The sequence below is a fragment of the Rhipicephalus sanguineus genome, chromosome 3, assembly GCF_013339695.2.
Source record: "Rhipicephalus sanguineus isolate Rsan-2018 chromosome 3, BIME_Rsan_1.4, whole genome shotgun sequence".
Lineage (NCBI taxonomy): Eukaryota > Metazoa > Arthropoda > Arachnida > Ixodida > Ixodidae > Rhipicephalus > Rhipicephalus sanguineus.
The window spans coordinates 65,235,053-65,262,880 of NC_051178.1; the positions used below are offsets into that span (position 1 = coordinate 65,235,053).

Sequence of the window (27,828 nt, forward strand, 5' to 3'; positions counted from 1 at the left end):
TCCAGTCTTAAGTACCTTGCGGTAACAAAGGAAAGGGGAGGTGGCCACTGGTGGTCCGCCTCGACATTCCCTTATCCAATCCGTTCATTCTCAGATTAAGCCACTCCCTACCGGGCTGTCCTTAATCTCGACAGCAGTGTCTTTACAGCGCAGACAGGCGTTTTGGCACTCTTTCCCATCATGGCTCTCCCTCTCCTTCCCACGCTCTCAGGGATTCTCACGGTCGAAATACATCTGTATTTTAGCCCTGGTGCATTCACGCCATTTTCCCATACACATCGAGTTGAACTCGCGGTGCCAGTCGTTAAACCGTTCCGGGAAAGAAAAGGCGTCTGCGTGACCCTGCCTCCCACGCATTCGACCTTGCATTGTTGCAGAAGCACATCTTGGTCCGTGTTGGGGTCACGCATACTGTCGCCTCGAGCGACTGCTTAGAGCGGGGGATGTCCTCCTCATTTTCCCACACATTCAGGCCGCCGACCTCTGAGAACGGTCGCCTGACCGCAACCCATGCTGGCCATCGGGGCAGACAAGCTTGCTCAAAGGAAGCCGTTTGCTTTCTCTTGATAATTGCCCAGCGAAAAGACCAGGCAGGGGAGAGCCGAGAAAGAAGCTTTGTACGACGTACCGTGCCGCGCCGTCCTGTCTGCAGGATCGACTTATGAGCGGCAAACATAACAATAACCATACGCTCTAGAAACGTTCCACCTGTTGTATATTGGTGGTAGTCGTGCGTACATACAAAATACATTTTTTTCATGACTAAGCGCTTATTACCTAATGAACTTTAATTAGCCAACTTTCTTATTCTTGCTCAAATTGGTAAAATAATAATTTTATGATCTACCTCGCCTCAAATAACCCCAGAATCAAGCATGTATTTCTTGCTGAAACCAGCCTGATTGTTTTTTTCCTAGAAAAAGAACAACAAAAGCGCGCGAAACACGCCAAATATGAAAAAAAAGCATACTCGCGCGCCGCTGCTAAAACGCCAGCCGTTTGTTGATTGTACAGGGCTTCACGCTATTTGATCGACGCGCATCAAAACACGCTGCTGACGCGTCCATCATCGAGCCTCAAGCCCCGTAGAATGCGGTGATGAACGAACGCAGCAGGTGCATCAACTACAAACGCTTGGAAGCGCTGGAGTATAGTGGCGCGCGAGCGCACGTCTATTTCATATTTAACGTGTTTCGTGCGCTTTTTGTTTCAAAGACGATAGTCTTTCTTGGGATACTTAATCGGAGAAATTTTGGTCTGTCTGTCTTTCTGTTTGTCGGCACGTCACTCGATTCAGCCACTCGGCCAAAGTTGAACCACTTGCCCAAGGGCCAGAAATCTTGAACTGGTACGGCTGTTCATACTTGTGAACGTTGTCGGTCAAGAAGTGAATATCACGCATATCTGAGGCGCAACATCACTAGGTAAGTATTAGGTGGTGTGTTCCTTTAATAGAAAATGCATACATACGTAATTCTAAAGACCCTAGTTTCTTAAGCTGCGCTAAAGGGGGTCGAGCGCCGCCTCCGGATAATAAAGTTCTTTGCTTGCCTCCCTGCCTGCCTGCCAGCTGAAAATGCGACTGCGCTGAAACTTGCCTTCCTCCGTGCCCTCTGCACGAGCTCAATGTTGTGTTTCGGTTTCGGTTCTGTATTTCACTGTACGAATGCCACGGGGCGCCGCTCTGGCATTCCTGTTTTACCCCCAGGCGACGTGTAAATAAAAGAGTGTGTGGAGAGTACCCGTTGAGTGCGGACGTTTCTTCTGCTTCAGCGCTTCGCGCCAAACCGCGTGTTCGGGCTGGCTGGCGTCCCCGCCGGTCGCGTTGGTCACCGCCGGTCTTCGCCTGCTGCTGCGCCGGGACTACCAGCCCGCAACACAGCACTCATGTTTCCCGACGTATTGTCAGATGGCGTTCATATCTCACGCAGCGCCTCTTCTATCGTCTTTAGACGACATTTGCAGCGAAGCACGCAGATACGCGGCCAATTTTTTCTTGAAAAAAAACAACCAGCCAGTTTTCAGCAAAAGATAAGTGCTTGATTCTGGGTATGTTTTAGTTGACGTACAAAATAAAGTTAATATTTTACCGATTCGAGTAAGAACAAGAAACTTGCCTAATTAAAAGTCAATTAATGAATTAGCGCTTAGTCACGAAACAAATACAGGTTGTATGTACACACGACTACCACAAAAAATTCGGCAGATCCCACGTACCGTGGGAGTCGATGTTATGGGAAGCATGCAGCGGGTAGGAGACTGTGGCGTAACTTTTTTTACTGAGCGACACGTTACAAAATGACGCTAAAGATTTGTATGAATTTTATACGCACACATATATATGTTGAAGTGCCGCATATGTGTTATATAACCAGTTGTTTACGGTTGGGTATGCAACGTGGGTATTACCAACACCAGAAGTAGTAAGCTGATATGTAGTGCTTATACGTGTCCCGAGAACGCACGCACGTTTCACGAACCCGTGTACATGTGTGCAAGAAGTTCTTGACAGTTCTTGAACAAGGGAATTATCACCGTGATCAGTGAGCACCAGCAGCTGGTCATGACTTGTTATAGGATCCGGTCGTGATCGTGGTGACGGGAGGTCCATGTGTAGTGAAGTATGTGGTATAGTAGAGCTGTTGGAATTCGTGGATGCTGCGGTCATTTCGTCCACAAATTGTCTGTCGACAGAGCCGGCGACATGTCGGAACCTGAAGCCGCCCATCGCGTTGGTAAGGTATAGGCCTTCGAGGCTGGTAGGCCTGGATAGTGCTACGTAGACCAACATGAGTGGATGGTGTTTGTCGTATTCGTAGACTACCTGGGCGTATATGGCCTACGTAGCCTAGTCTACAAAGCGGCTGTCAAGCAATCTCGGATCATCCTCGGTCACCATGAGGCCATCGCCCAACCTCATAAGAAATGAAGAGGACACTGCGCCGTTCTGGTGGACGAAGTGCACTTTACGGTGCGGTGATGTGGATATCATATGTAACTTTCGTTAATGTATTCCTCCGGGGTCGAGCAATCCTTCAATATAGCTTGCTGAATGATAGGTATACAAATGTAATGCTGATTAGACAGCTATAAAAGGGGAGCCAACACTGGAACAACAGACGTTAATCTGGTATGACGCGTGTATCGTAGGAGTACACATTGTAGGAGTATCATGTAGTGTTTATTGCTTTCTTGTAAAATTAGATAGACAGCACGACAACCACAATTGACGTTGCGCCTATATTACGCCTGCGTAGGCTGTTTTTCCAAACCAGTTTATAGAACTGGCGTAGCTCAGTGGTAGAATACCTGATTGTCACGTAGAATGCTTGGGTTCGATTCCTGCTGGGATCCTAATTTTCATTCTTTCCATTCGCTGAGTCAACGCTGCCGATGTTGGTTTTCGTTAACGCTCTAGCATTTAAGTTACCAATGTCTGTTCTCGCCGTTCCTGGGTAGATATTAACTGTCAATCACCTGTGGCGCATACCCGTACACCGCGGCCCATGGTAAACGGGTATGTGCCACACGTGTCTAATGGAAAGGGCTTGACGACGTACGCGACAGGATTTTAACGTTATTCATGTCATGACCCGGCAATCATATTCGTCAAATCCTCTTACCCTCACATGCAAACTTTGGTCTACACCAAGTTAAGGAGGCGATCATGAGAGCGCCCAGACGTAGGCGGCTAGATAGATAGATAGATAGATAGATAGAAACGCTCAAAGTGCCAGAGGTTCGCTAAGAAATGCTTCGCATTTAATAAACAATAGTGACAACTTTCTTAGAGCGCATGTTTAAAAAAAAAAATCTTGGTCCAGGTTAGCTGGGACAGCCGGTATATATATATAACTCTCTATAGACGTTTCTTTAGAACAAATAAAGATATTATTCCGAATCTATTTAGGACATTTATGTAATGTGTAGATCCAATGTAACACAGCAATATTTTATTTTATTTACAATACTGCCAGTCTCTACTGAGACCATAGCAGGTGGGCACTATGTAAAGATACTATGAATACTCATCATATTAACCAATCAGCAACGCAGAAAAAAAGAGTAACATCAACTTTGCTCTTTATATGCAATTTACGCTGCATAATATTTGAACAAAATACGAGTACATATAAATGGCAGATAAACATTATAAGCTGTATACACGACTACATACACAATGTACAAGTACATATGCTTATTGCATGAATGATGTTACTCGCAAATTGAACATGCTACGAAATTTTTTCAATGTCTGACTCAAACTGAGACAGTGACTCAGTGTTGGCATTTTTTAAAAATGATTTTTCAAAAATGACACGGTATGTAAAGGGTTAAAGATATGTGAGCTCAAAGCAAACAACTCTAGCTGCAACGCAGAACGTGATCTTACTCACTGCAATGAGAACCACAGGCACAACAACGCTATATTTTATTTTCGCGACTACTTAGCTAAAGGAGTAGGCGAAATGGATGCGTTTTGGGGTATTACACCAGGCTCTTAATGCACAACTAAACGAACGAAAATTGGCTCGTAAAGTGAAGAGACCAAGGTGAACCTTCCCTATTTCACGAACAGCTAGTGCCACGCTCAAGTGCCTCGTGAAACAGTATGCTGTGCCAGTAAGCTTAGCTGAAGAGCGTGGTGACCCGTCATGTGCAGTTTCCAGAGGAAATGCACGGAGCAGTACGAAGATACCTGTTTTCCTGTTTTAATCGCGCTACGTCAACCGAATAATAGCGTTTAAATCATTATTCACAAAATTAGAGAAGAAAGAAATCAAGGCAGCTTCGCGCAAGGGGTGCCAAGCCTGAAGGAAGTGGGAAGCTGCGCAGCCCTCTTTGTTTCTCTTCGCTTTTGTCTTTCTTCCCTCCTCTCGTTCTTTCTTTTTCTCTTTTTTCATTTTTTTAAAATCTTTTTCTTGTCTCTTTATTTCTAGTTATTACTTCTCTCTCTATCCGTTTCTTTCTCTTTCGTGCTCTTTCTAGTTTTCTGCCTATTTTTCTCTTTATCTCTCTTTCTATTTCTCGCTTGCTTCCTCTTTTTTTCTATTTTTATACCTGGTTTTGCCGGGCCCCTAAAGTGTTGCGCACTTATCATCATCAAGGCGCTCGAACAACAAGAGGAAGAAGACTTCTCCTTGGCTCGAGCACTCGCTCGATATGCTACAGATGCTATTAATGGTTTTGCCTGCGTTACGCCAATCTACAACAGCATACAATGACAGCATTCAACAGCCCGGTCCCTTAAATTTCTCCGCACTTAAACAAAAAAAAAGAAAAAAAACTTCAGCGCTCGCCGAATGGGTGCTGCAGCAATGCTACAGTCGAAGTGCCGAAGGGAGGCCGAGCACCTCCTTAATAAACGGAGGTGGGGTCGGGCCCCCTGGGCCCCTCCTCTTTTGTTGTGCGCTGGATGCTGAAATAAGGCATCCTCAACGTCAAGATCTCACACAGTGCTTAGGTATTACGTACGCTCGGTATTTTACATATTCTTCTTTCGAAATTCCCCCGAACTTCTCTTTCTCTCATTTCACTAAAGACGAAACTTTATTACGCTGTAGAGATTGGGAAGCAATTTCTTGGCTAATATACTTCAAGTGTGCTCCACTGTATGCCACCGTACTTAAATTATTCTACGTGCAGGGTTATGCGTACTTAAGTTGTACAATGCTCACGCGTACCAACTGTATAAATGAAGAAATTAAACACACAAAAACTGAGCTATTGGTCCATTCTAATAAAGGTGCCGTTTTGCGTCTTACCGTAAGAAACATTTCTGGTTTGTGAAGCTTCTTGAATTGCCCACCAACGTCGCTCAGCAGGAGAGAAGCTGAGACGATGGCCAGTGGTTTCTCTACGCTCCTTGCGGACCACCGCTACCTTTTATACTCTTGTCAAAGGTGTCCGTGTACCGGATGAGCGCACGTATCGCGCATTGCATGCAACCTGTTCTTTTTATTTTTACTGCAGGGCTCGTTTCTACTTCTAGCAAAACTGCATTTTGTTGTGTTACTTCGACTGAGGCTATCTATCACGAAAAGCGTGCGTTTGCCCTGAAACACGCATTTGACGTCCGCGACGCAAGCGCGGAAGTTTATGCGGGTAGTAAACGTGACTACAACCATCTTGCAGATCTTTAGCATATGTAACAGTTTTGCTGAAAGGCTACCGAAGCGATCCTTGTGCAGTGCCATGGCTTTAGTTCAGTGGCCGCCTCTTTCGAAAACGTATATATTCTTCATTTTTCGTTCAGGATGCGCATGCTTTTTTATTTCTTTCCAAAATACCTCAAGGATGAAATGCGCATGTTTTATGGCATTCGCATGTGAGTTTCTCTTATAGAACTGAAAACTTAGAGTACTGAAAGAACTTTTATTTAACAGTAAGTTCCTATTTACGTAAGCGCGAGCAAAAGTCAAGTAACGTGTTTCGTCCCGCCACCCGGCACTTACTCGATAAATTCCGGGTGTTAGGGCGAAGCGGATCCCAGTTGCCGCGGGAAATAATTGAGGCAGCGGGGTTTGTTAGATTGGACATGAATTGTGTAAGCGTGCCGTCCGTTACTTTGACGGAAACAGAACTGCAATATTTGTCCCTTGCACATGACAAGCTCAAGCGATGTAAGTTTTTATCGCGTATGACTTTTTTGTAATTGTCGCTATTGCTGTTGTTTTTGTGTTTTCTTAGTTCATGTTCTCTTGATATCCTTTTGCACCTCTGCATGAATTTCACTTTGCAGATCAGTGCTCCATAGCTTTGCGCTGTTAGCCTTCGAGATGCAATTTCGTCAAACCTGACTAAATTTTTCAAGCAGCGGCTTGTATTTCTTTCGACCGGCCGCGGTGGTGTAGCGGTTACGGTGCTGGGCTGCTGGCCCGAAGGTCGCCGCTTCGATCCTAGCCGCGGCGGTCGCATTTCGATGGAGGCGAAATGGTAGAGGCCTGTCTACTGTGCGATGTCAGTGCTCGTTAAAGAACACCACATTGTCAAAATTTCCCGAGCCCTCCACTACGGCGTCCTTCATAATCATATCGTGATTTTGGGACGTTAAACGCCCAGATATTTTATTATATTGTATTTATTTCCTTAAACCTTCAATCTGGACTTACAGATGGATAATAAAAATGATGTACCGTTCGCCGTGCCTAATTGTTTGCTAGTTATACGACCTGCCTACAACTCTAGAAGCTGTATTCAGGAAGAAACCTTACGTAGAGATATGCGATCAAACCTGAGGCGTCACCTTCAGTTTCCCCGCACGTAAAATACATTGTTCCAGTTCACTTGAATTGAGCCACGTAATGCGAAATGCTCTGGTGAAAATACAAAAGCTTTCGCTGCTGGTAAAAGTGGTATACGTAAAACTACTTTGTCGCAGGGTCCATGAGCAGCGCACGTCTTAATTGGCGTACTAAAAATATTCCAAGTTTAACGCACTAATATTGCAGTTTGTTCAAGTAGTCATCAGTGAGATACCTTATACACAGAACGTTCGCTCACAGTTTTAGGAATCTGGGTGCCTATATAGAGTTATAGACACCTCATTTCCATGTATTTTTGGCGATACTGCTGCTGCCTCGTTGTCTCGTGCCCCAGCTCCGATTACTGAATCTCAAGCAGTCATTCTTTTTCCGAAAAAACATTGGCGTCCACGTTAATATTGAGGACATCGTAGGAGGCATGTAATGTCAACAGTGGGGCGCTGAGAAGTGCTAGTGACCCCTAAGAATAAAGTGTCGAAACTTGGTGATGAGCAGGAATTTCGGAATTTCATTCTGCTACTCTCTTTTGAACGTTTGTAGCTTTCAAAACACAGAAGCACGTGTCACTCACGGGCCCCTGTAACCAGAAGAAGTGCACGACGTTATAGCGTAATTCTTCCCCCGTCAGTGAACAGATTAAACTATGGAATTATATTGATATATTATTTATATTTACACAATATTTAATATTTCTGTATTATATATTTGGTATAGCTACATGGCATCAGATAAGTTCTATGAAAATGTCCATTTTAACGAAGCGAGCGCAAGAAAGCTACCGTCCACTTTGAATGCAATATAATTCCCTGTATTGCTTTTCTGTAGAAAGCAAGTTTGATAGTTTGCAGCAGGCGGCAGTATTGGCTAGTTTCGAGGAATTCGTCGCAGTCAATATCTTACGCATCGGCAGCACTGTTCAAGAAGCTGCCCAGTCTCCATTGTTGGAGTCCCACCTATGGAAGGTCATTAAATTCATACGGCGTAGAACAGGCGCAAAAAGAACGATTCATATCGCCACACCATATGCCTTCATCGTTGAAGGCATATGGTGTGGCGAAGTTCATTTGTCTCGTTAAATACGGTGTGGAGCCCATTATGTTCCAACTTATTTCGACGTACTACCCCCCCCCCCCCCAGCATTTTTCGCATCAAACCAAATACAAATTAAAGACACTGCTACGGCATATCTGTCTATAATTGTAATGCATGCCTGGTGTTATTTCATATGCACTCATTTGCAAGCATGCTGCTGAACAATCACCTAGTGTGGTACTTTGCTTAAAAAACATTCGCTGTATTTCAGTTTTTGTTCACTTTCAATTTCTGTAACTATTGTATACTGCTAATAACTATCGCTTGTATGCCCTGTTGCTTCTAATCTAATGTGCACGTTGTTTTTCGTCGTATCATCCCTCTTATGCCATGAACTACAACCTTGTAACGCGTTCGGTTTGTTTTGCTGTCTGCCAGGTTCTGCCACTCAAACCACCAATTGGCTTTGGCAGGCCTAGCCGCATGTACTGCTTTACTTGAAGAAATAAAAGGCATTATTATTATTATTATTATTATTATTATTATTATTATTATTATTATTATTATTATTATTATTATTATTATTATTATTATTATTATCATTATTATTATTACAATCTCCTGTATTTGTCTTGCGATAATTATCGCCAATTATTTATATGTTTCTGTCTCAAGCCAGAGTGGGGTTCAGACATTATGGCTCCCAGCCTCAGCAGTGTGAAGCAAGCAAATACTATTTGCACGCATGCAGTTTTTTCTCGTCTTCACTAAAGCAGGCGACGGTGAATGCTTGTAGAGTCCTCCTCACCGAACATGTGTGTGGACGAACTCCTAGAGTGTAAATGAACGCATCGATGGCTTTATTTGAAACAAAATATAGGCAAAAGTATTTTGGCGCTGAGGCAGCAGGTGGTATTCAGCAACTGACTAATATGGTGGCGTTCCTTCTGCAACAATTGTTCATCCTCTTTGGCGGCACTGGCTCTCTGGGATGCAGCCTCCTCTTGGAGTGCGGATGTAACCACGTCGGCAGAAGCACCCCGCCACGCATTGCAGGGTGCACGCTTGGGGCGGTGGTCGGCCGCAGACGCGCGGACACGCAGTGCCGCATTGGGTTGAAGACCTCGCCTCGACCGCAGCGCCGACCCCGAGAACCACCTGCGCAAGGGAATGCCCCGAGTATGAAGATGCATGCAACTGCATATGACTGGTATGATATGTGTTTCAGCGGATATTTGAAGACAGGTTATCGAAATGATGGCAGTAAAGGTGAACGGCATGGAAAGGCAAATGAATTCCGCAAGCTAGACGAATTTTCATAAAAGGTTGGTTAAATCTAACATATTTACGAGGATATAAATACAAAATAGACTGCCGTTCCTGATTGTAAGACTCTAGTTTCTCTCTAGGTCAATGTTCTCAACCACTAGCCCTTTCATACAGAAAGCGGTCACTTTGTTGAGCCATAAATTATTTGGTGACTCGGGGCATTGTTTGGCAATAGTTAACATTCTAATGCACGTAAATTGCTAACTTTTCAGCTACCAGAACAACGTTTCACTTTCGAAAAGGAGGCTGACAAGAAGCATGGTATGGTATGAAAAGCTTTATTAGGTTGTGAAGGTTCACATTGGGTTGACGCGGACTGCTCCCACGTTGGGGCTGTCAGGCCAAGCCCTTAAAGGGACACTAAAGAGAAACAATCAATTGGCCTAGATCGATAAATTGTGCTCTGACAACTCTAATGTCGTTAATTTCGCCATCATAGGTTCATTATTAGAGGAGAAAATAAAGTTCAAAGTTTCATTTTTAAATTTAGCGCCGAAATCTCCCCGCGTGACGTCACGGATTTCAAAGTGTACTTACCGTATCTTGGCGCCATTGGTTCAACAAAATTGCCCCAAACTTGGTATGTTAAGTCTATGGCCCCCTCAGAGGACAATGTACTTCATTTTTACCGATTAGAAACTACGTAGCTCCTAGTAGGCGCCTTCCGAACATGTGACGTCACGGCGAATGGCGCGGAAACTTCAAGGTGGCGTCTCCACCCAAATTTTGTTTTTGCGCGTTCTCTCGCTTACTAAGCGTCTTCTCGCAGCAAGCGTGGTGCTTTGGTATCGTGATAGAGTACCTTACTAATATGGAAAAAGTCGTTTTGCTCTTTAGTGTCCCTTTAAGCCACATCGCGGGCTTTCTGGGCTGTCCGTAATTGTCCGGGTAGTGATCAACTGCGCAACATTTGCGGCCACTATTCTTGTTTCCTGTCACAGTCTGTGAAGACCGCGGGCCACGGCCAAAGCATGTGGTCAAGAGTAAAGATGCAGGGATATTTTAAATATTGGTGCCCTGTCAAGTGTCTTCACTTAGGGTAGTTTGTTTGGAATATGCTATATTTTGCTCAGAAACGACACGCCATATCTAGCAAGCCAGTGCGGTGGGTAATTACTGCTGTAAACTGCCACTAGATACATGTTGCGTTTGAATGCATTTGCCTCATTTTTTCCCTTATGGCTTCTAGCATCTTTGTCTCTTTCTTAAAGGGGCCCTGCAACACTTTTCTGAGTTATAATGGAGTAGTCTCAGTAATAGCGTGTGACGCCTCACAAATCACATGCCGCAAAAATTTTTAGAATCCGTCAAGCACGAGTGGAGTTACAGTGATTTGACGCACGCTCTAAGCGCTTCCTCTCTCCTTTCGTGCCAGCTAACGCGCTGAAAGGTGCGCAGGGAGGGGATGAAAAGGGGTAAAGATGCGTCCGTTCGTCCGCGCGCCATACAATATACAAGACATAACAATGTTTACAGCGTCTGTCTGTCCTCTTGTACTAAGTTAGGAGTAGAGGGAAAAGGAAGGGAAAGAGGAACGTAACAAGGAAAAAAAAAAGAAAAAAAAACGCCAGGCCTGCGCGGAAAGCGGTCCCTCCTTTCCTGCTGGTTGCGCAGCAAGTCGAGTTTACAGTGAGAAGGGTTTTGCCTAACGCGAACGTTCTGTGTAGTCCAGAAAGCCATGCCGTATTTTGACAACAATACAGCCTTCGCGCCCCCACCTTCCCCAAATCGGACAATGTAGTGACCCCTCGCGTCTGTAATGACCCCTCGCGTTGTGCAAGGCCACGGGCAGAATTTCTGACATCTCTCCGCGACGCATACCGTGTTAAACGAATTGGTGGGGTGGGGACTGAGAGCTTTCAGCGCATGCTTTTTCGTGCCGGCGAGGGTGTAAGATCTGAAGAGGCCGGTAGTGTTGCCACGCCGTCAATACCCATTAAGTGCATTGGCTCTTTTTGGGACAGAAAACGTTGTAGAAAATGAGAAGGGTTTTAAAGGAAGAAGACCAACTAAAACCTTATTAGTGTAATGACATGTTTAAGTACACTGCTATACGACGTACACTACACTGTACGACGTCCGGTACCACTGATCTGTGCATGCCGGCTGGGATCGAAGCGGCAAATGAATCCTAGATTATGAAACACATAAGCCTACAGCTGCGCCAAGCAGCGGTATCATTCAAAGCATTATTATTCTCGCTATGGGTGGCAAGGGGCCTGGGACTGATTAGAGAGTGGCGTTTGAGCATTTTAATGATCATAATGCGGAGAGGGTGCCTGAGTGTTCATTTACTCCGTTTCTTATCGTGTTCGAATTGTAGATAAAGTAAGATTCACGTTGTTCCCGTTCTTTAGTTGTTCGAAAATTGTTTTCCAAGAGTGTAACCCTGATACCGTGAAAGTTGCGATCTTTCAATGCGATATGTTTAGAAAGCGGAAGGCCGGGCAGAGAACGTACACGCGACCGATAGTTGTTAAAACTTCATTCTAAAAGGTGTGTCTGTCTGGCCTACGTATTACATGTTACAATCCCACATTCCAAAAGATAAAGACGTTGCTTGAGTCGCAGTCGAGTGCACCACTTATCCTATGAGTAAAATTTGAATGTGTGCTTTCCGGCACTGTCGCTTTCTGCATATGTTTGTATCCTCTGCATTGTCCTTTTCCGCAAGGGCGACAGCCGATTTGAGGCTTTGTACCTATCTTTTAATATATTAAATGATCCCTGATACTTCTTGGCCGCCTGTATAACACACCCGGAGGGGAAGTGAAAATTTTGGATATTCGCTTACTCTGTTACAATTTCCCGCTTTTTTGATCGCGCCATCAATGATAGCTGGTGGGTATTCTTGATCATTATGCATACGTGCAGCGTATTTGTGTAAATACTCAGTGCGAGAGCAGACTCTTCTGAATCTGTCTGCTTGGGAATAGGGAATGCTGGTCTTGCAGTGGCACGGGTGGCAGTATTTGAAGTGCAGGTGCTGTTGCCTGTCCGTATGTTTTCTACATACATAGTGACCAACGCACCATCCTCGTTTCGAATGTGTTCATCAAGGAAGCTTATTTCAGTTAGAGTAGGAGTGCGTAAAAGAATTTTTTTCCAAGAGGGAGAACAAACATTTATTTATTCAAATCAGGGCTTGGAATGGTTAGGGTGATTGGTGCCCTTCTTTCAGGGCCCCACTGGCTACAGCGGCTCGCCGGGCCTGGTCGAGGGTCGCCAGTTGGCTTCCCATTTCCAGTTCAGCGAGCCGCGCCTCCCACGACCAATTCAGAGAATCGTTGTTGAACAGAGGCGAGATGGCAGCCTCCGGACGTTGTGTGCACCGATATGTAATGTGTTCCATTGTCGGTGTTGCTTCGTACCACGGACATTTGTTGTTGTATCTGTGAGGGTACATTCTGTGTAACCTGTGTAAATTGTTCCTACAACCACTACCGTTGACATACATTGTAGAATTAGGACGGACGCAAGAAGTGTAGCAAAAATCACATGAGACATCGTAATATCTTTGCCCTATGTTGTATGTATCTATATGTTGTTATAATGAATGTTGTTATGTTTTTCACTGTGACGAGTCTTCTTTCATATATATATATATATATATATATATATATTGTTAAGGTGTTTAATAGACAGCACTCAACGACAATGAGTAATGGCGACAGTCACGGCAAGGCACGAACTCCCTGCGCGAGCGGCGTTCTTTCTTCAAGCAACCAAAGAGGATGACCCACTAGAAGGCGCTGGAGAGGGTAACCCATTACCATGTCCCAAGGCTTCTCTACAATTACCCCGGGTACGAAAAGGGAGCCGTCCGGCGACCTAACAGCTCGTCACTATGAGTGGGTCATAGTAGGCCTTGAGGCGCTCCACGTTGACAATGTCGCGCCCTCGACGGCGCATGTCCGAAGCTGGTTCGATGGGTTCGATCAAGTAGTTGACCGGGGATGTGCGCTCGACGACCCGGTATGGGCCTTCGTATTTCGGCAGCAGTTTTGAAGAAAGGCCACTTGCAGTGGTAGGGACCGAGAGCCATACGAGCGCTCCAGGAAGGAACGTGGGTTCAGAAGTGGTGGTGCCATCGCGAATGCTCTTCTGCAGCTCTTGTTCCTGCGTCGTAAATGTCTTGGCAAGCTCGCGACACTCTTCAGCGAGCCTGGCTGTGTCAGAAATAGGCGCACACTCAGATGAATCCGGCTTGTATGGAAGTATCGTGTCGATGGTGTGCGACGGGTGCCTTCCGTACAGTAAGAAGAACGGTGAAAAACCAGTAGTGCTCTGAGGGGCGGTGTTATAGGCGTAGGTGACGAAGGGCAGAATGGCATCCCAATTGGTGTGGTCGGCGGCGACGTACATTGACAGCATGTCGCCGAGCGTGCGGTTAAAGCGTTCGGTTAGGCCATTCGTCTGCGGGTGGTAAGCAGTAGTTTTGCGGTGAACAGCATGGCACTCTTTCAGAATGGCTTCCACGACTTCCGATAAGAAGACACGGCCTCGGTCGCTGAGAAGCTCTTGGGGTGGACCGTGACGCAGTATGAATCGGTGTAGTAGGAAGGAGGCAACATCGCGCGCTGTAGCCGCTGGGAGGGCGGCGGTTTCGGCGTATCGCGTTAGATGGTCAACAGCGACGATGGCCCAGCGGTTACCAGCCGAACTCAAGGAAGTGGTCCATACAAATCGATGCCCACGCGCCCGAACGGACGGTTAGGGCAAGGTAATGGTTGTAGACCTGCTGGCGACACGTGCGTTGCAGGTTTTCGGCGTTGGCAATCGAGGCAGGAGCGAACGAACTTCTGCACGTAGCGGTACATCCCACGCCAGAAGTATCGTTGTCGAATGCGGTGGTAAGTTTTGGATACCCCAGAGTGCGCGCATTGCGGGTCGGAGTGGAAGGCCTCGCATATATCAGAACGCAGACTGCTGGGTATCACTAGTAGCCACTGGCGGCCGTCGGCGTTGTAATTGCGTCGGTGCAGGAGGTCGTCACGAACGGCGAAATGGTGGGCTTGACGACGTAACGCGCGAGTGGATGGTGTTGCCGTCGGATCAGTGAGCAAGTCGATCAGCGAGGTGATCCATTTATCCTTGCGCTGTTCGGTAGCGATGGTGTGAACGCTGATTGAAGCAACAGCTATGTGAGATACTGAGCAGGGGGCATTGTCGTCAGGCAAGGGAGAGCGCGAGAGGGCGTCGGCGTCAGCATGCTGGCGTCCGTTGCGGTACAGCACGCGGATGTCGTAGTCCTGCAGGCGAAGTGCCCAGCGGGCGAGACGGCCTGAGGGATCCTTCAATGACGACAGCCAGCATAGTGCATGATGGTCGGTGACGACATCAAATGGGCGACCATACAAATAAGGTCGAAACTTTGTAAGGGCCCATATGATCGCCAGGCACTCTTTTTCCGTGACTGAGTAATTGGTCTCGGCTCTGGTAAGCGTACGGCTTGCGTATGCCACGACATATTCGGGGAACCCTGGTTTGCGTTGCGCAAGGACGGCGCCGAGGCCTACACCGCTGGCGTCCGTGTGTACCTCCGTAGGGGCCGTAGGGTCGTAGTGACGTAGTATGGGAGGAGACGTCAACAAACGACGGAGCTTTGCGAACGCGTCGTCACACTCGGACGACCACGAATTTAGGGGTCCGTTACTTCCAAGGAGCTTCGTCAGCGGCGATATGATGGTGGCAAAGTTTCGTATGAAGCGTCGAAAGTATGAACACAGTCCGACGAAACTGCGCAGTTCTTTGACGGACGTAGGTTTGGGAAATTCGGCCACGGCCCGAAGCTTGGCCGGATCGGGAAGGATTCCGTCTTTGGACACGACGTAGCCGAGGATTGTCAGCTGCCGTGCCGCAAATCGGCACTTCTTCAGATTCAGTTGGAGGCCGGCGTTGCTCAAACGTGTCAAAACATGCCGCAGACGTTGGAGATGCGTGGAGAAGTCCGGAGCGAAGACGACGACGTCGTCCAGGTAACACAGGCACGTGTGCCATTTCAAGTTACGCAGAATGGTGTCCATCATGCGCTCGAAGGTCGCGGGCGCATTACACAGACCGAACGGCATGACGTTGAACTCGTACAAGCCGTCGGGCGTGACAAAGGCTGTCTTTGGTCGAGCGTCATCAGCCATGGGTACTTGCCAGTACCCGGAGCGCAAATCGAGAGATGAAAAGAATTCTGCTCCTTGGAGGCTGTCAATCGCGTCGTCGATTCGCGGCAGTGGATAAACATCCTTGCGGGTGACCTTGTTGAGCCGTCGGTAGTCCACACAGAACCGCACAGAACCGTCCTTCTTCGTAACGAGAACAACAGGAGACGCCCATGGGCTGTCGGAGGGCCGAATTACATCGCGTCGAAGCATATCGTCCACTTGCTCGTTAATTACCCGGCGTTCTGTGGGAGACACGCGATATGGACGTTGCCGCAGTGGTGGTTGGGCGCCAGTGTCGATGCGATGCGTAACAGCGGACGTGCGGCCGAGGGAAGTTTGCCCGACATCGAAAGAATGACGAAATTCATCCAACAAGCACAGAAGCTGCGAACGCTGGACCGACGTAAGGTTGTCAGCAATGGAGGGACCAAATACATCAGTAGGTGACGAATCAGACGTGGAAACAGCACTGATGGTGCGGGAACTGGTACAGTGCGAGTCATCGGGTGCGTCCAGAACTTGTGCGTCTTCAACGGGTTCCACTTTGCCGAGACATTCCCCTCGAACCAACGTAACAATGCACGTGGATGGGTTGGTAACAAAAATAGTGGTGCTGCCCTGAGTGACTCGCACGGTCGCAAAAGGTACCAGCAACCCTTTCCTAGTGCAGACGCGGGCAGATGGCGAAAGGAGTGCAGTGGTGTCGGAGAGACCGGCGCAGTAGACCGACACAGCCGTTGACGAGTTTGGAGGCACTTTCGTATCGTCTTGGACGAGGATCTTGCTCATTGCCGATGGACTGTCTGTCGGCGTCAAATGTGAGAACGGTGAGAGTTCGATTTCGGCTGGTGCGCAACGAATTACGGCGTCGTGGCGGGAGAGGAAATCCCATCCCAAGATGACGTCGTGAGAGCATGCCGCAATTATGATGAACTCGACGTCGTACAGAACGTCCTGAATGACGACGCGAGCAGTGCATACTGCTGTGGGATGAATACTCTGGGAGCTCGCGGTACGAAGGGACATCCCAGAAAGTGGCGTCATCACTTTTCGAAGTAAGCGGCAAAGTTTTGCGTCCATAACGGATACAGCGGCTCCAGTATCGATAAGGGCCGATGCGCGAACACCGTCCACAAGCACGTCGATTACATTCGATGGACTTCGCTGAGGGCTTTCACAGTTCGATAGCGTCGCAGCCCTTGCCTCCTGGACTGCGACGACTAGTTTTCCTGCTCTCGTGCGACCGAACGAGGCCGCATGGGTGACAGTGACCGACGTCGGGGAGACGGAGAGCGGCGAGTAGCTGGAGGTGGGCGTGACGTCGGCGACATAGGTGGAGGTGGGTCGTAGAATGCACGGCTTGACTGGCTGGTGACAGGTGACGCGACTCGAGGCGGCTGCACGCGTTGACAATAACGTGCTACGTGACCGGCGTAACCGCAAGCAAAGCAGATGGGCCGGTTGTCGGGGGTGCGCCATCGGTTCGCCGGGGTAGGTCCCGCCCATGTCGCAGTACGTGATTGACGAGTCGGCTGCTGAAATGACTGCATAGTGGGCTGCAGTCGGGGCCGAGGGATGGCGTCAGCATATGTAGCCGGCACACCCGCCTCAAAGAACGGAGGTCTAGCGGCGGCTTCGGCGTAACTCATTGGGGCAGCCGCAGGAATTACTTGGGGCGTCCTGGCGACAACTTGAGCGTAACTCTGAGGCGCAGGAGCCGGAGGTTGCGGGTGGTACTCAGGCATGACCTCCGCAATTTCCTGCTCAATCGCTCGGTGGAGAGGAGGAAGAAGGGTGGTCGACGACTGTTGAACGTGCGGCGGGTGGGCAAAGGCGAGGAGGGAGATCTGGCGTGCAATTTCCTCGCGCACGAATGACTTGACTTCTGCCAGCAACGCGGCCTGGTCAGATATTGCCGCCAAGCCAGCAAGCTCTGCGTCGCGTGATGGGGAGCGACGGGTCATCGAACGCTGCCGGCGGAGCTCCTCGTAGCTCTGGCACAGCGTTATGACCTCGGCCACTGTGCCAGGGTTTTTGGCGAGCAGCATGGTGAAGGCATCGTCGTCAATGCCTTTCATTATGTTCCGGATCTTGTCAGACTCAGACATGGTTCCGTTGGCCTTCTTACACAAGTCGAGGACGTCTTCGATATAACTTGTGAAGGATTCACCGGCCTGCTGAGATCGCTCACGTAAGCGCTGTTCGGCTTGCAGCTTACGAACTGCTGGGCGGCCAAAAACGCTGATGACGGCGGTCTTGAAATCGGCCCAAGTCGCAAAATCGGACGCGTGGTTGTTGTACCACAAGCTTGCTACGCCCGCGAGGTAGAACACCAAGTTGCTTAACTTGCCTTCTTCGTCCCATTTGTTGGGGATGCTGACGCGCTCGTAAATTGCGAGCCAGTCCTCCACGTCGGTGCTATCGGCGCCAGTGAAGATAGGTGGGTCGCGTATACGGGGGACACCGGGACATGTGCTCGTTGCGAGAGGAGGCGTTTGCTGGGCGGCGTCTTGAGGCATGGTAGATGGCAAGGTACGGGATCGGAGCTCCAGGGGCATTGAATGGGAGCAGAGCACTCTCCACCAAATTGTTAAGGTGTTTAATAGACAGCACTCAACGACAATGAGTAATGGCGACAGTCACGGCAAGGCACGAACTCCCTGCGCGAGCGGCGTTCTTTCTTCAAGCAACCAAAGAGGATGACCCACTAGAAGGCGCTGGAGAGGGTAACCCATTACCATGTCCCAAGGCTTCTCTACAATATATATTGTCACGTGGTCGTGACGTTGACGAAGACAACAGTCAGCACGTCCGAGATGAAACTGTTTATTTGGCCGAACTTGTGGCCGAGAAACTCAAAGTCAAACTACAGCAATACGCTGATAGCGGCGAACAGAGTGTCGACCGTCGATCAACTGACAAGCGGTCAAGCGCGTCGGCTTTTATACAGGCGCTATGGAATTTTCCAGCAATATCGCTGATGGCGGCGTTATCTCTCGACAAAGCTGGAACATTCGCGTGCGGCGCGCAATCTTAACAAAACGAACTACTAAAATCGTGAAGCTTCTCGAACACTGCTTCGCGGCCAGCGTCGAGCGTTGATAACCGTCCTTGCTGGTCAAACTCGAACACACCAAAATAAAAGAAGAAGCGGGCGTGGCAATATATATATATATATATATATATATATATATATATATACATATATATATATATATATACACACACACACACACACAACATATGGCAAAGATGTTCCGATTTATCATGTGATTTTTGCTGCACACTTCTTGTGTCCGTCCTATAATTCTACAATGTATGTCAACGGTATGTGGTTGTTGGAATACTAAAGTTTAAACAGACTCACCCTGTGCTTCGGCTAAGCTGACAAGCAGAACAGCCAGCAGGGCGGCGAAGATCACGTAACGGGCCTGCATTCTTGTGTCCTGCATGGGCATATAATCACAAAAGCAACTTCCCTTTTCTTTCTTTTTTTTGATCACTAAACTTTGTATATGTACATGTACATGGCGAGAATTGGAAGTTTCTGTGGAGGCTAGAGTTTGTTTCTACTTCAAATACTGAGTGGCTGGCCTCTTTTTATTAGTAAGAGCTCTGGCTCATTGTTCGTTTGCATAAGCTATTACGTATATCGTCACCGTTCACATGCACTTGTCCTTAACTCTTCCACAGAACGAAAGGCTTCTGATGAGCAATGATCCAGGATGAGAAGAAAATATGCTTCAGAAAATAATTAGGCTTGCATTTCGGGACACAACTTAAAGAGTATAACTATTTTTGTAGAGTGGTTTACACGCGTTGTAAGTTCGAACTGCAGCGTTTTCTGGCACAGAAATGGCACTGTCGATTTATGAGACACGCCGATCGGAATGCCTTCGCTATGAGTTAAACAACTTGCGACGCTTCACCATAAGGACAATATCAGCGTACATTCCGCTTTAGCAGCGTTGGTTGAATATAAGGCCCTAGCAGTCGAAAGAACTATGTCGGAGAGTCCGGATTTCTTCACGTCTGTTTCAGAGCAACATCACGCAACGTGCTGCAGTGGTCCAATTCTTGGTCAATAAAACAATATAAGTCAATAAGCCGTCACTTCTCTCAATGTTTAACGTACGCCGCAATGGTTCAATGCCATGTCAACAACTCGTTTTATTCGTAAGTGCTCTTTCCATTTGAAAATTTATCTTAAGAGTATTTTAAGTGCAAAAGGTTTTTGTTTTGCGAATGTGGGCGAATTGTCTCAAGCTAGAATTTTGGTGTTTTATATTGCTCGAAACGTACTTTGAAGTCGAATAGCAGCCGCATGATGGCTTATAAAAGATTGCAGGAATAAAACAAAAACAAAGAAAAAAGGAGAACTAGTGTATGTACTTAAACATCGAATGAATATACGGCTGCTCTCATTGTGCTTTTTAATTTTTTCGTAATTTTCTAAGTCTAAGCGATATGTCTTCAAATCGCGATGATCGCTACATATTTGAATGCCTTGCTCGCAGTTTATATTTTCCTATTTTGTCGTTTACTTTAGCGTTGACTGTACTTCCTATTCTCTCATATGCACTGGCGACGCGTGTATAAGATCATTAGCCCGTCCTCCCAATCAACTCTGTCTTTAAAGGGACACTAAAGAGAAACAATGAATATGTTTAGATCGATAAACTGTGCTCCGAGAACTCCAGTGTCGTTAATTTCGCCATCATAGGTTTATAAATAGAAAAAAAAATTAAGTTCAAAGTTTCATTTTTAAATTTCGCGCCGAAATCTTCCTGCGTGACGTCACGGATTTCAAAGTGCATATATCGTATCTTGACGCCATTGGCTCAACAAAATTACCCCAAACTTGGTATGTTAAGTCTGTGGGCACCTTAAAGGACAATGTACTTCATTTTTACCGATTAGGAACTACGTAGTCCCTAGTGGGCGCCGTCAAAACATGTGACGTCACAGCGAATGGTGTGCAAACTTCTAGGTGGCGTCACCACCCGCATTTCGTTTTGCGCGTTTTCTCGCTTACTCAGCGTCTTCTCGCAGCAAGCGTGGTGTTTCTGGTATCGTGAAAGTGTACTTTACCAATATAAGAAAAATCGTTTTGCTCTTTAGTGTCCCTTTGTAGCATCAGTTCTCAAGAAAAGCGTACTTTTAAGTGCCGAGTTCTTTTGTATTCTATACTATGCAAGCGCTGCTTGCCCCTCTCGCCTGTAGTACTACTACTACTGCTACTACTGCGACTACAACTACTACTGCTACTACTACTACAACTACTACTACTACTACGACGACGACGGCGACGACGATGACTACTGCTACTACTACTACTACTACTACTACTACCACCACTACTACTACTACTACTACTACGACGACGACGACGACGATGACTACCGCTACTACTGCGACTACTACTACTACTACTACTACTACTACTACTACTACTACGACGACGACGACGACGATGACTACTGCTACTACTGCGACTACTACTACTACTACTACTACTACTACTACTACTACTACTACTACTACTACTACTACTACTACTACTACTACGACGACAACGACGACGACTACTGCTACTACTGCGACTACTACTACTACTGGGCTACTACTACTACTGCTACTACTACTACTACTACTACTACTACTACTACTACTGCTTCTGCTACTGTTGTGACCGATATTCTGAATGATAGTTCGAAAGAACATCGTAAACCGTGTGTTATGCGCAGTACTTATCCATAATGAGCACTATTTAGCCTTCATTAACCAGTTTACCTGCGTGCCCGACTGGGCTGTACTACGTTAGACATGTGCATATTTTTTTCAGAACTCGTGTTTTTGCATTATCAAGCTGCCTTAGCTGATAACGTTTGTGACGTCGAGGATGACATCTAAGTTTGCGAAATTTCTGCGTCAAAACTCTTTCTGAATATTGGCCCATGAACAAATGAGAGATTTGTGACAAAGTTTCATAAAGCACATACACATTGCAAAGGCCACGAAAACTTACAATATATTGCAACGGACTCATAACAAAACGCAGTGCACGGGGCGGCATGAATATCAGTCTAAAAGGTTTAAAAGAGAAACATGGGCGTGTTGGTCGACATTTATCTTTAACAACCAACAGCTCGAATTAGACGAGTAATCCTTAAATTTGCGTAATCAGACAACTCATTTGTTCCCATCTACGTAGAAAAGTGTCGGGCTCTCGTTATGGCGTGTAATTCATGTTGCGAGAAGGGGGGGGGGGGGACCGTAGGAGAGGAGAAACATCTGGCGTCTTTCGTTAAGCAGCTGGCGTCTTTTCGTTTTGCTTTAGAAACATCTCTTTTCGCTTTGCTTTTAGAAAACATCTGGCGTATTTCGTTGGTTTATTTCATCAATCAACGGCGTTTTGAACAAACTTTTTATTGTTTAATCACGCACAGGAGAAATCTCACCAGGCACTACCTTGGAGGTAAACAATGGCTGCTAATGGGAATGAGAGACAGAAGTCGGCTTTTAGCTAACACTTACACTTCTACTTCTACTAACGTTTCCTACTGGAACATGCCAATGGCTGCTAATGGGGAATGAGAGACAGAAGAATTCGGCTTTTAGTTAACGCGCACGCTGCGAATTTTTTATTGTTCAACAACGCACAGGAGAAATCTCCCACCGGTACCACCTTGGAGGTCAAGATCTGGTGCTAGCGTTAAGACTAGTTACGCACTACGACGGGGACGAACGGGTGCCGCTTTAAGGAGCTTCGCCCCTAAAAAAATAGATGCGTCGGATGTATATCTTCCGTTATTTACAGGCTGCTATTATCATGCGGGCATGTGGATAGGTCAAACTGTGCGTTCTGTGAATATGAGATTAAAGAAACACACGTCTTCGCTGAATAGTTCATGCGATTGGCACTTGCCTTCGCATTGCAGTGCCTGTGCATGTCAGTCAAAAATGAAAGTCAAAAATGAAAAATGAAAGGACCAAAGTACAAGAGGGCTAAAGAAGCCTTGTAAAATCAATGGTAGCAAAAGGGAAAGTGTGCATGCAAACCGTCTGTCACCCTTAGTGGTTATGAGTTGCGGTTTTAAATGTGAATTTCGCACGTTAGAATACCACGGGGTTGTTTTTTTGGATTAGTAGGTTCGTCATTTCCTGTTTTCTTGTTGGCTTTGGTGCATGTGTTTCCTCTCTAAGTATTGGCTTGTTCGGTCGCTCGGATGACTGCTGCGCATGCTCAGTAGATCTGTTGCCACCAGGCCGGCTGTAGTATATATTCATATCGGTTGATCAAACGAACTGTTAGCTGTGAGAGCTCGCGTTTGTGGCCTATTTTCATCCGTGCTCGTCTAATTGGCGCTGTTCCAGAGGAACCATGCAGCACTCTCGGGACCCTCGGTAGTCGGGAACATTTGTTTCTGCCGAAGGCATGGAGCTTTCATGTATACAAATCACGAATGAAATACGCGGAGGAGCAAGACCGAAAAGTTAGGTTTGAAATGACTTTATTGCCCCAAGCTCCCTGCTGACAGAATTGTGTCGCTTTTGCAGGAATACGCCCGTAACCACCATAATTTTTAGTCTTAGTGGTAGCTAGTTATGCGATACGGAATCATTGCAGATGCATATTAAAAGAGTTACGAGCGCGTTTATTATAAAATAAACATTACATACTCCAGAAAGACACCCGAAGGCCGCTGTTTGCAATCAAGAGAAACATCATGAGATCACCTATTCACTTTTAGCACGAACACATAAATTCATGTGAAGCGTTTGCGACTGTCATTTTGAGCTTGGTTTGTTGTTTGTGTCGTAAAAACGGTAGCTGATGAACTAAGAAGAGTGATGGTAAGGTCGTGCTACCTTGTCAATTTACTGGGAAACGCGTTAGTCAGAAACCAGAATAAAGCAGCGGTCGTTTCAAGTAATTTTCTGATGCCATAATAAGTCAAATGGGGTCAGCACGTTCACTGCAGCTGACATGCACGGACTATTGGTTATCGCGCTTTCGCTTCCAGAGACTGTAGCCACCGCCGTTTTAAAAAGTTGTCAAAGGTCTAGAATCCAGCCTGCTCATAGACATAAACGTACGCAGACACTGCTCAACATTCTGCTATGAAACCTCCGAGCCCTTTTGCTTAAAAGCTGCTCTGTGGCACATGAATACTAACAGGTGCGTCTCACTGTATTTCGACAATTTGTCTTGCCGCCCTTTTGAAAGTCCTGTTAAAAGAGATATTAACCAACGGAATTCAAAACTGCAGCCGTGTAATTGCTCAGGTAGGCATAGGTCATCAGTAAGCATCGTGTAAGCACCCCTTAGTAAGCACTCTCTTATAATACGTCCTTCGTGTTCGATTGTACAAGGTGCTTGCATTTAAATGTACAGCTGTAACTGTTTGATCGCAATGAAATGCAGTAAATAAAACAGCTTACATATGGCTCGAGATCTCTTCTGTGAACACGGTAACTGGCCTGTGCTGGCAACTTCAGAATAACTGACACGTCTTGCACAGAAAAGTGGATTAATCTTACCTTGCAGCAATAACAAAAAAAAGAAGTTCACGGTCACGACATTGTGGTACCAATACTCGCTTACAGCCAAAGTCGTTCGTAAGAGTTTATTTATAATTTGATAATTACTAGATTTTTGCTTGTTTTGGAATTCATCCAGTAATTTAAGCTTTTGACGCTGATCGTAATTTATAATTTTTTTCGGTAATGTGCGGTTGGCGCACGCCATTCAATAGCCTCAACCTTGTACGCAACACGTTTGTAAATTACAACACTGTCCTTTCCGTGTTGTTGCTGGTGGGTGCATAATAAAACAAGAGAAACTGTTAGAAGAAATTTTTAAAAACACTTGCTAGTGAAGAATAACTACATGTGAAGAGGTGAAGTGGGCGCTCTCAAACAGTGGGTTCAGCTTGTTCCATTCACTCTGTCTTTAGGAATACAGGCTGAGGTTGGGAAAAAATTAACGCAAATGTTACCGATTGCGTGTTAGTTACTGTTCAGGTATTTTCCTGGGGGAGTAATTTGTAAATGAAGTCAATAATATTCCGAAGCAAGTAAGCGCAATTTTGTTTTGTGGTTTTTTATTAACGGAAACCTCTGTAATACAATAGCTTTAATGCAGTAGTTGTTGTAGACGACCTAGCAGTGCTAATAAATTCATATAAATAAAATGTATACAACTGTGCAAATTTTACGCCCTTAAAGCACGACATGATTATGAGGGACGCCATAGTGAAATGCTCCGGAAGTTTTTACCATGTGGTGTTCTTTAACGTGCACCGAAATCTAAATACACGGATATCTAGCATTTCGCTTCCATCGAAATGCGGCCTCCGCGGCCTGCATTCGATCCCGCGACCTTCGGGTCAGCAGTCAAACACCATAACTAAAAGGCCGCCGTGGCAGGGTGTCCAAAGAAATGCTTACATGGTGACTAACATAACTGAAATGGTAAAAAAAAAAACTGCGTCGCCGTATCTGTTTTTGTTCTTCCAGAATAACAAAAGTTCACAGAATAAAAATACCCAACTCAAGGACTGCGCTAGCGAGCTACAATGCAAATTAGTTGAAATTACATAGCAACGTGTGTAACATAACCGAACGAACAACTGGCGAGATAAAAGCATCTATTCTGCGGGAATGAAAAAAGCAAGAAAGAAGAGGAGGACTTGCAACTGCTGTGGATTCCTTTGTTTGTTTGTTTGTTTGTTTGTTTGTTTGTTTGTTTGTTTGTTTGTTTGTTTGTTTGCTTGCTTGCTTGCTTGCTTGCTTGCTTGGGAGGGGTGACTACGTGAAAGGGGGCATACGGCGTGTTTCGGCTTAACGCACGCACGACTTAACAGGCGAAAATTGTGGAATTCTATAGCGCGTTATCTTAAATCATGGGAGCCATGCAGTTTACGAATACTTTTGGGTGCGCTCCACTTGATTTCTTAGAACCTTTGCTAATTTGGAATAAAAACGAATGGTTAAGATCAATCTCCGAAAGCAGTTTAGCATATTTGATGCTGCGTCAAGGTTGCCGTGTTAAAGCAGGTCGTGCATTCGGAGTGGGAACTCACGCCGCAACCTTTTTTCGGCAAGGCAAAACATCAACGATGTGTCCAAGCTGAAATTTCCTCATTGGAACTGAACAAATGTAAAACTTTTAAAACTTTGGTTGATCTCTCCATTAATGGGTAAATGCCAGGGGAGCAGTTTATTGCAGTCATTGAGCCGGCGGGGCTAAGTTTTATGGTCGATATTTCACTGTCCAATAAACCAGCAGTTAAGAGTTGGTTGACAATGGAAAAGCCTAAACACAGAGCGGTTGCAAAGGTAGAACCTATGCGATTGATATTAGAACACACCTTTACCAACTTCACTGAAAGCACATTAGTTACATGGTTACAGCTAACTGTGATGTAAAAACTACATTAAAATATTGAAATATATATTGATCAACAGGATCCAATTACAGATATTGCCCGCCTTTTCTAATCCGTCTTGGTGATATTTGAGTGATACAATGTGGCGCCGATAATGAACGGATCTGAGAAGGGGCGAAGTGCGTCACAACTGCTTTCTTTTTTTTTTGCCGATTCACTGCATGAATTGAAATTATTAAAGGAGGTATTTGATATACCCGTATTTCTCGTAAGCACTAGAAGTGCTCTATTTTCGACTGTGATATTTCAAAACTTAAACTATTGTGGCTGCTTTAGTTATAATAATAGTCCTTAAAGATAAGTATACCTCACCAGAATAAAATTATCAGAATGTAAAAATCGTTCTATATGTCACAGCAAATACTTTAGGTACAGTTGCTCTGGCATTTCGAATAATCGCCACAGAACACATGCCATGAGTCTATGCATACGAGAATGCAATAGCATTTCAGCGTTGGCGTGTACTGCGACATGATTCATAACTTGATGTATATTTAATGGTACATTTATTGTGACTGCTTCGAATGTAGTTGCGCTGAGCGAAAGGCACGAATTACTAAAGACAAAGAAAACGGGGCAGGAACTATGTGCAGTTGAAAATTTGCGCACATACTTGTCCTGTTTTCATTGTTCTCAGTCCTTGTTGCCCTTCACTCAGCGCAACTACATTAGAATACCGTACGAACTAGCCCAAATGAAAGATTTGTTAAGAATAATTCTACAACACTCAATGGAGTCATGGTGTTCCACAAAAATCTTTCCACATGGCAACAACTTAGATACAGCACAGCGTGAGCTTCTGCCTAGTCACCTGTCGCTACCTGATTGATGATATAAATTTAACATGTCGACGGAGAGCATTTCTACCCGCTGCTTGCGTCGAAAGCCCGCGCTATCTCGACGCTAACGTGTAACGAGCCGAACACGCCCGATGTATAAACCTATAAACCAGAATCTTGCAGCCAGCCAGAGGGGGACCGACATTATGAGGTCTTTTTAGTAATCTTGGGTAAACTTTATATTTCTTACGAGCAGCCCCATGCTCGTAAGAAAGTAGACCTTACGCCAGAGTCGTTCATAAAAAAACATCTAAGCCAGTCCTTATTTTGAGCTTATCATTAGCGAAGGCAGCCAGTGAATTTCAAATAGCAATTACGAATGAAAAGCTGTGTGAATTTAAATTTGGGAAGATTATAGTGTTACCGTTATAGTATTATAGTAAAAGATTTAGTATTAGTGGTAGTAGACAAAGTAGCCCGCTCACGGCTAGTTGTCTCCTATCGCCAAAATAACGACTGCCAGGTCTTCACTATGTGATATCACCGTGATCACTGTGCTCTAAAGGAGCCAGCACTGCTGCCGCGCTTAATTACAATTGACAGCGACGCTTCCAGAATGTGATGTCGCGATGGATATCATAACAGTTTTAAATTAAGCGTATTACCGACAGCAATTTTAGTAAATAACGACGTCATAACGCGCCATTTAATTACACTAATGGAGGTAGCGCGCACTCACGTTAAGCCAGAGTGCACCGAGAAAGCCACGCTGACGCCTGGAGTTCAGTTACGCGGAGTTTGCGCTCTGGCG

The 27,828-nt window shown here is 46.0% G+C and overlaps 1 protein-coding gene across 1 annotated transcript; it reads right to left on the bottom strand.

Moving 5' to 3' along the window:
• Window positions 1-9,140: 9,140 nt before the first annotated feature.
• Window positions 9,141-27,799, bottom strand: LOC119384955 (chymotrypsin-elastase inhibitor ixodidin-like). The gene is given in 4 exon segments (XM_049414347.1): window positions 9,141-9,410; window positions 9,412-9,455; window positions 19,152-19,230; window positions 27,757-27,799. Coding segments are annotated over 3 exon segments (267 nt in total). The 5' UTR covers window positions 19,222-19,230; window positions 27,757-27,799; the 3' UTR covers window positions 9,141-9,257.
• Window positions 27,800-27,828: the final 29 nt, after the last annotated feature.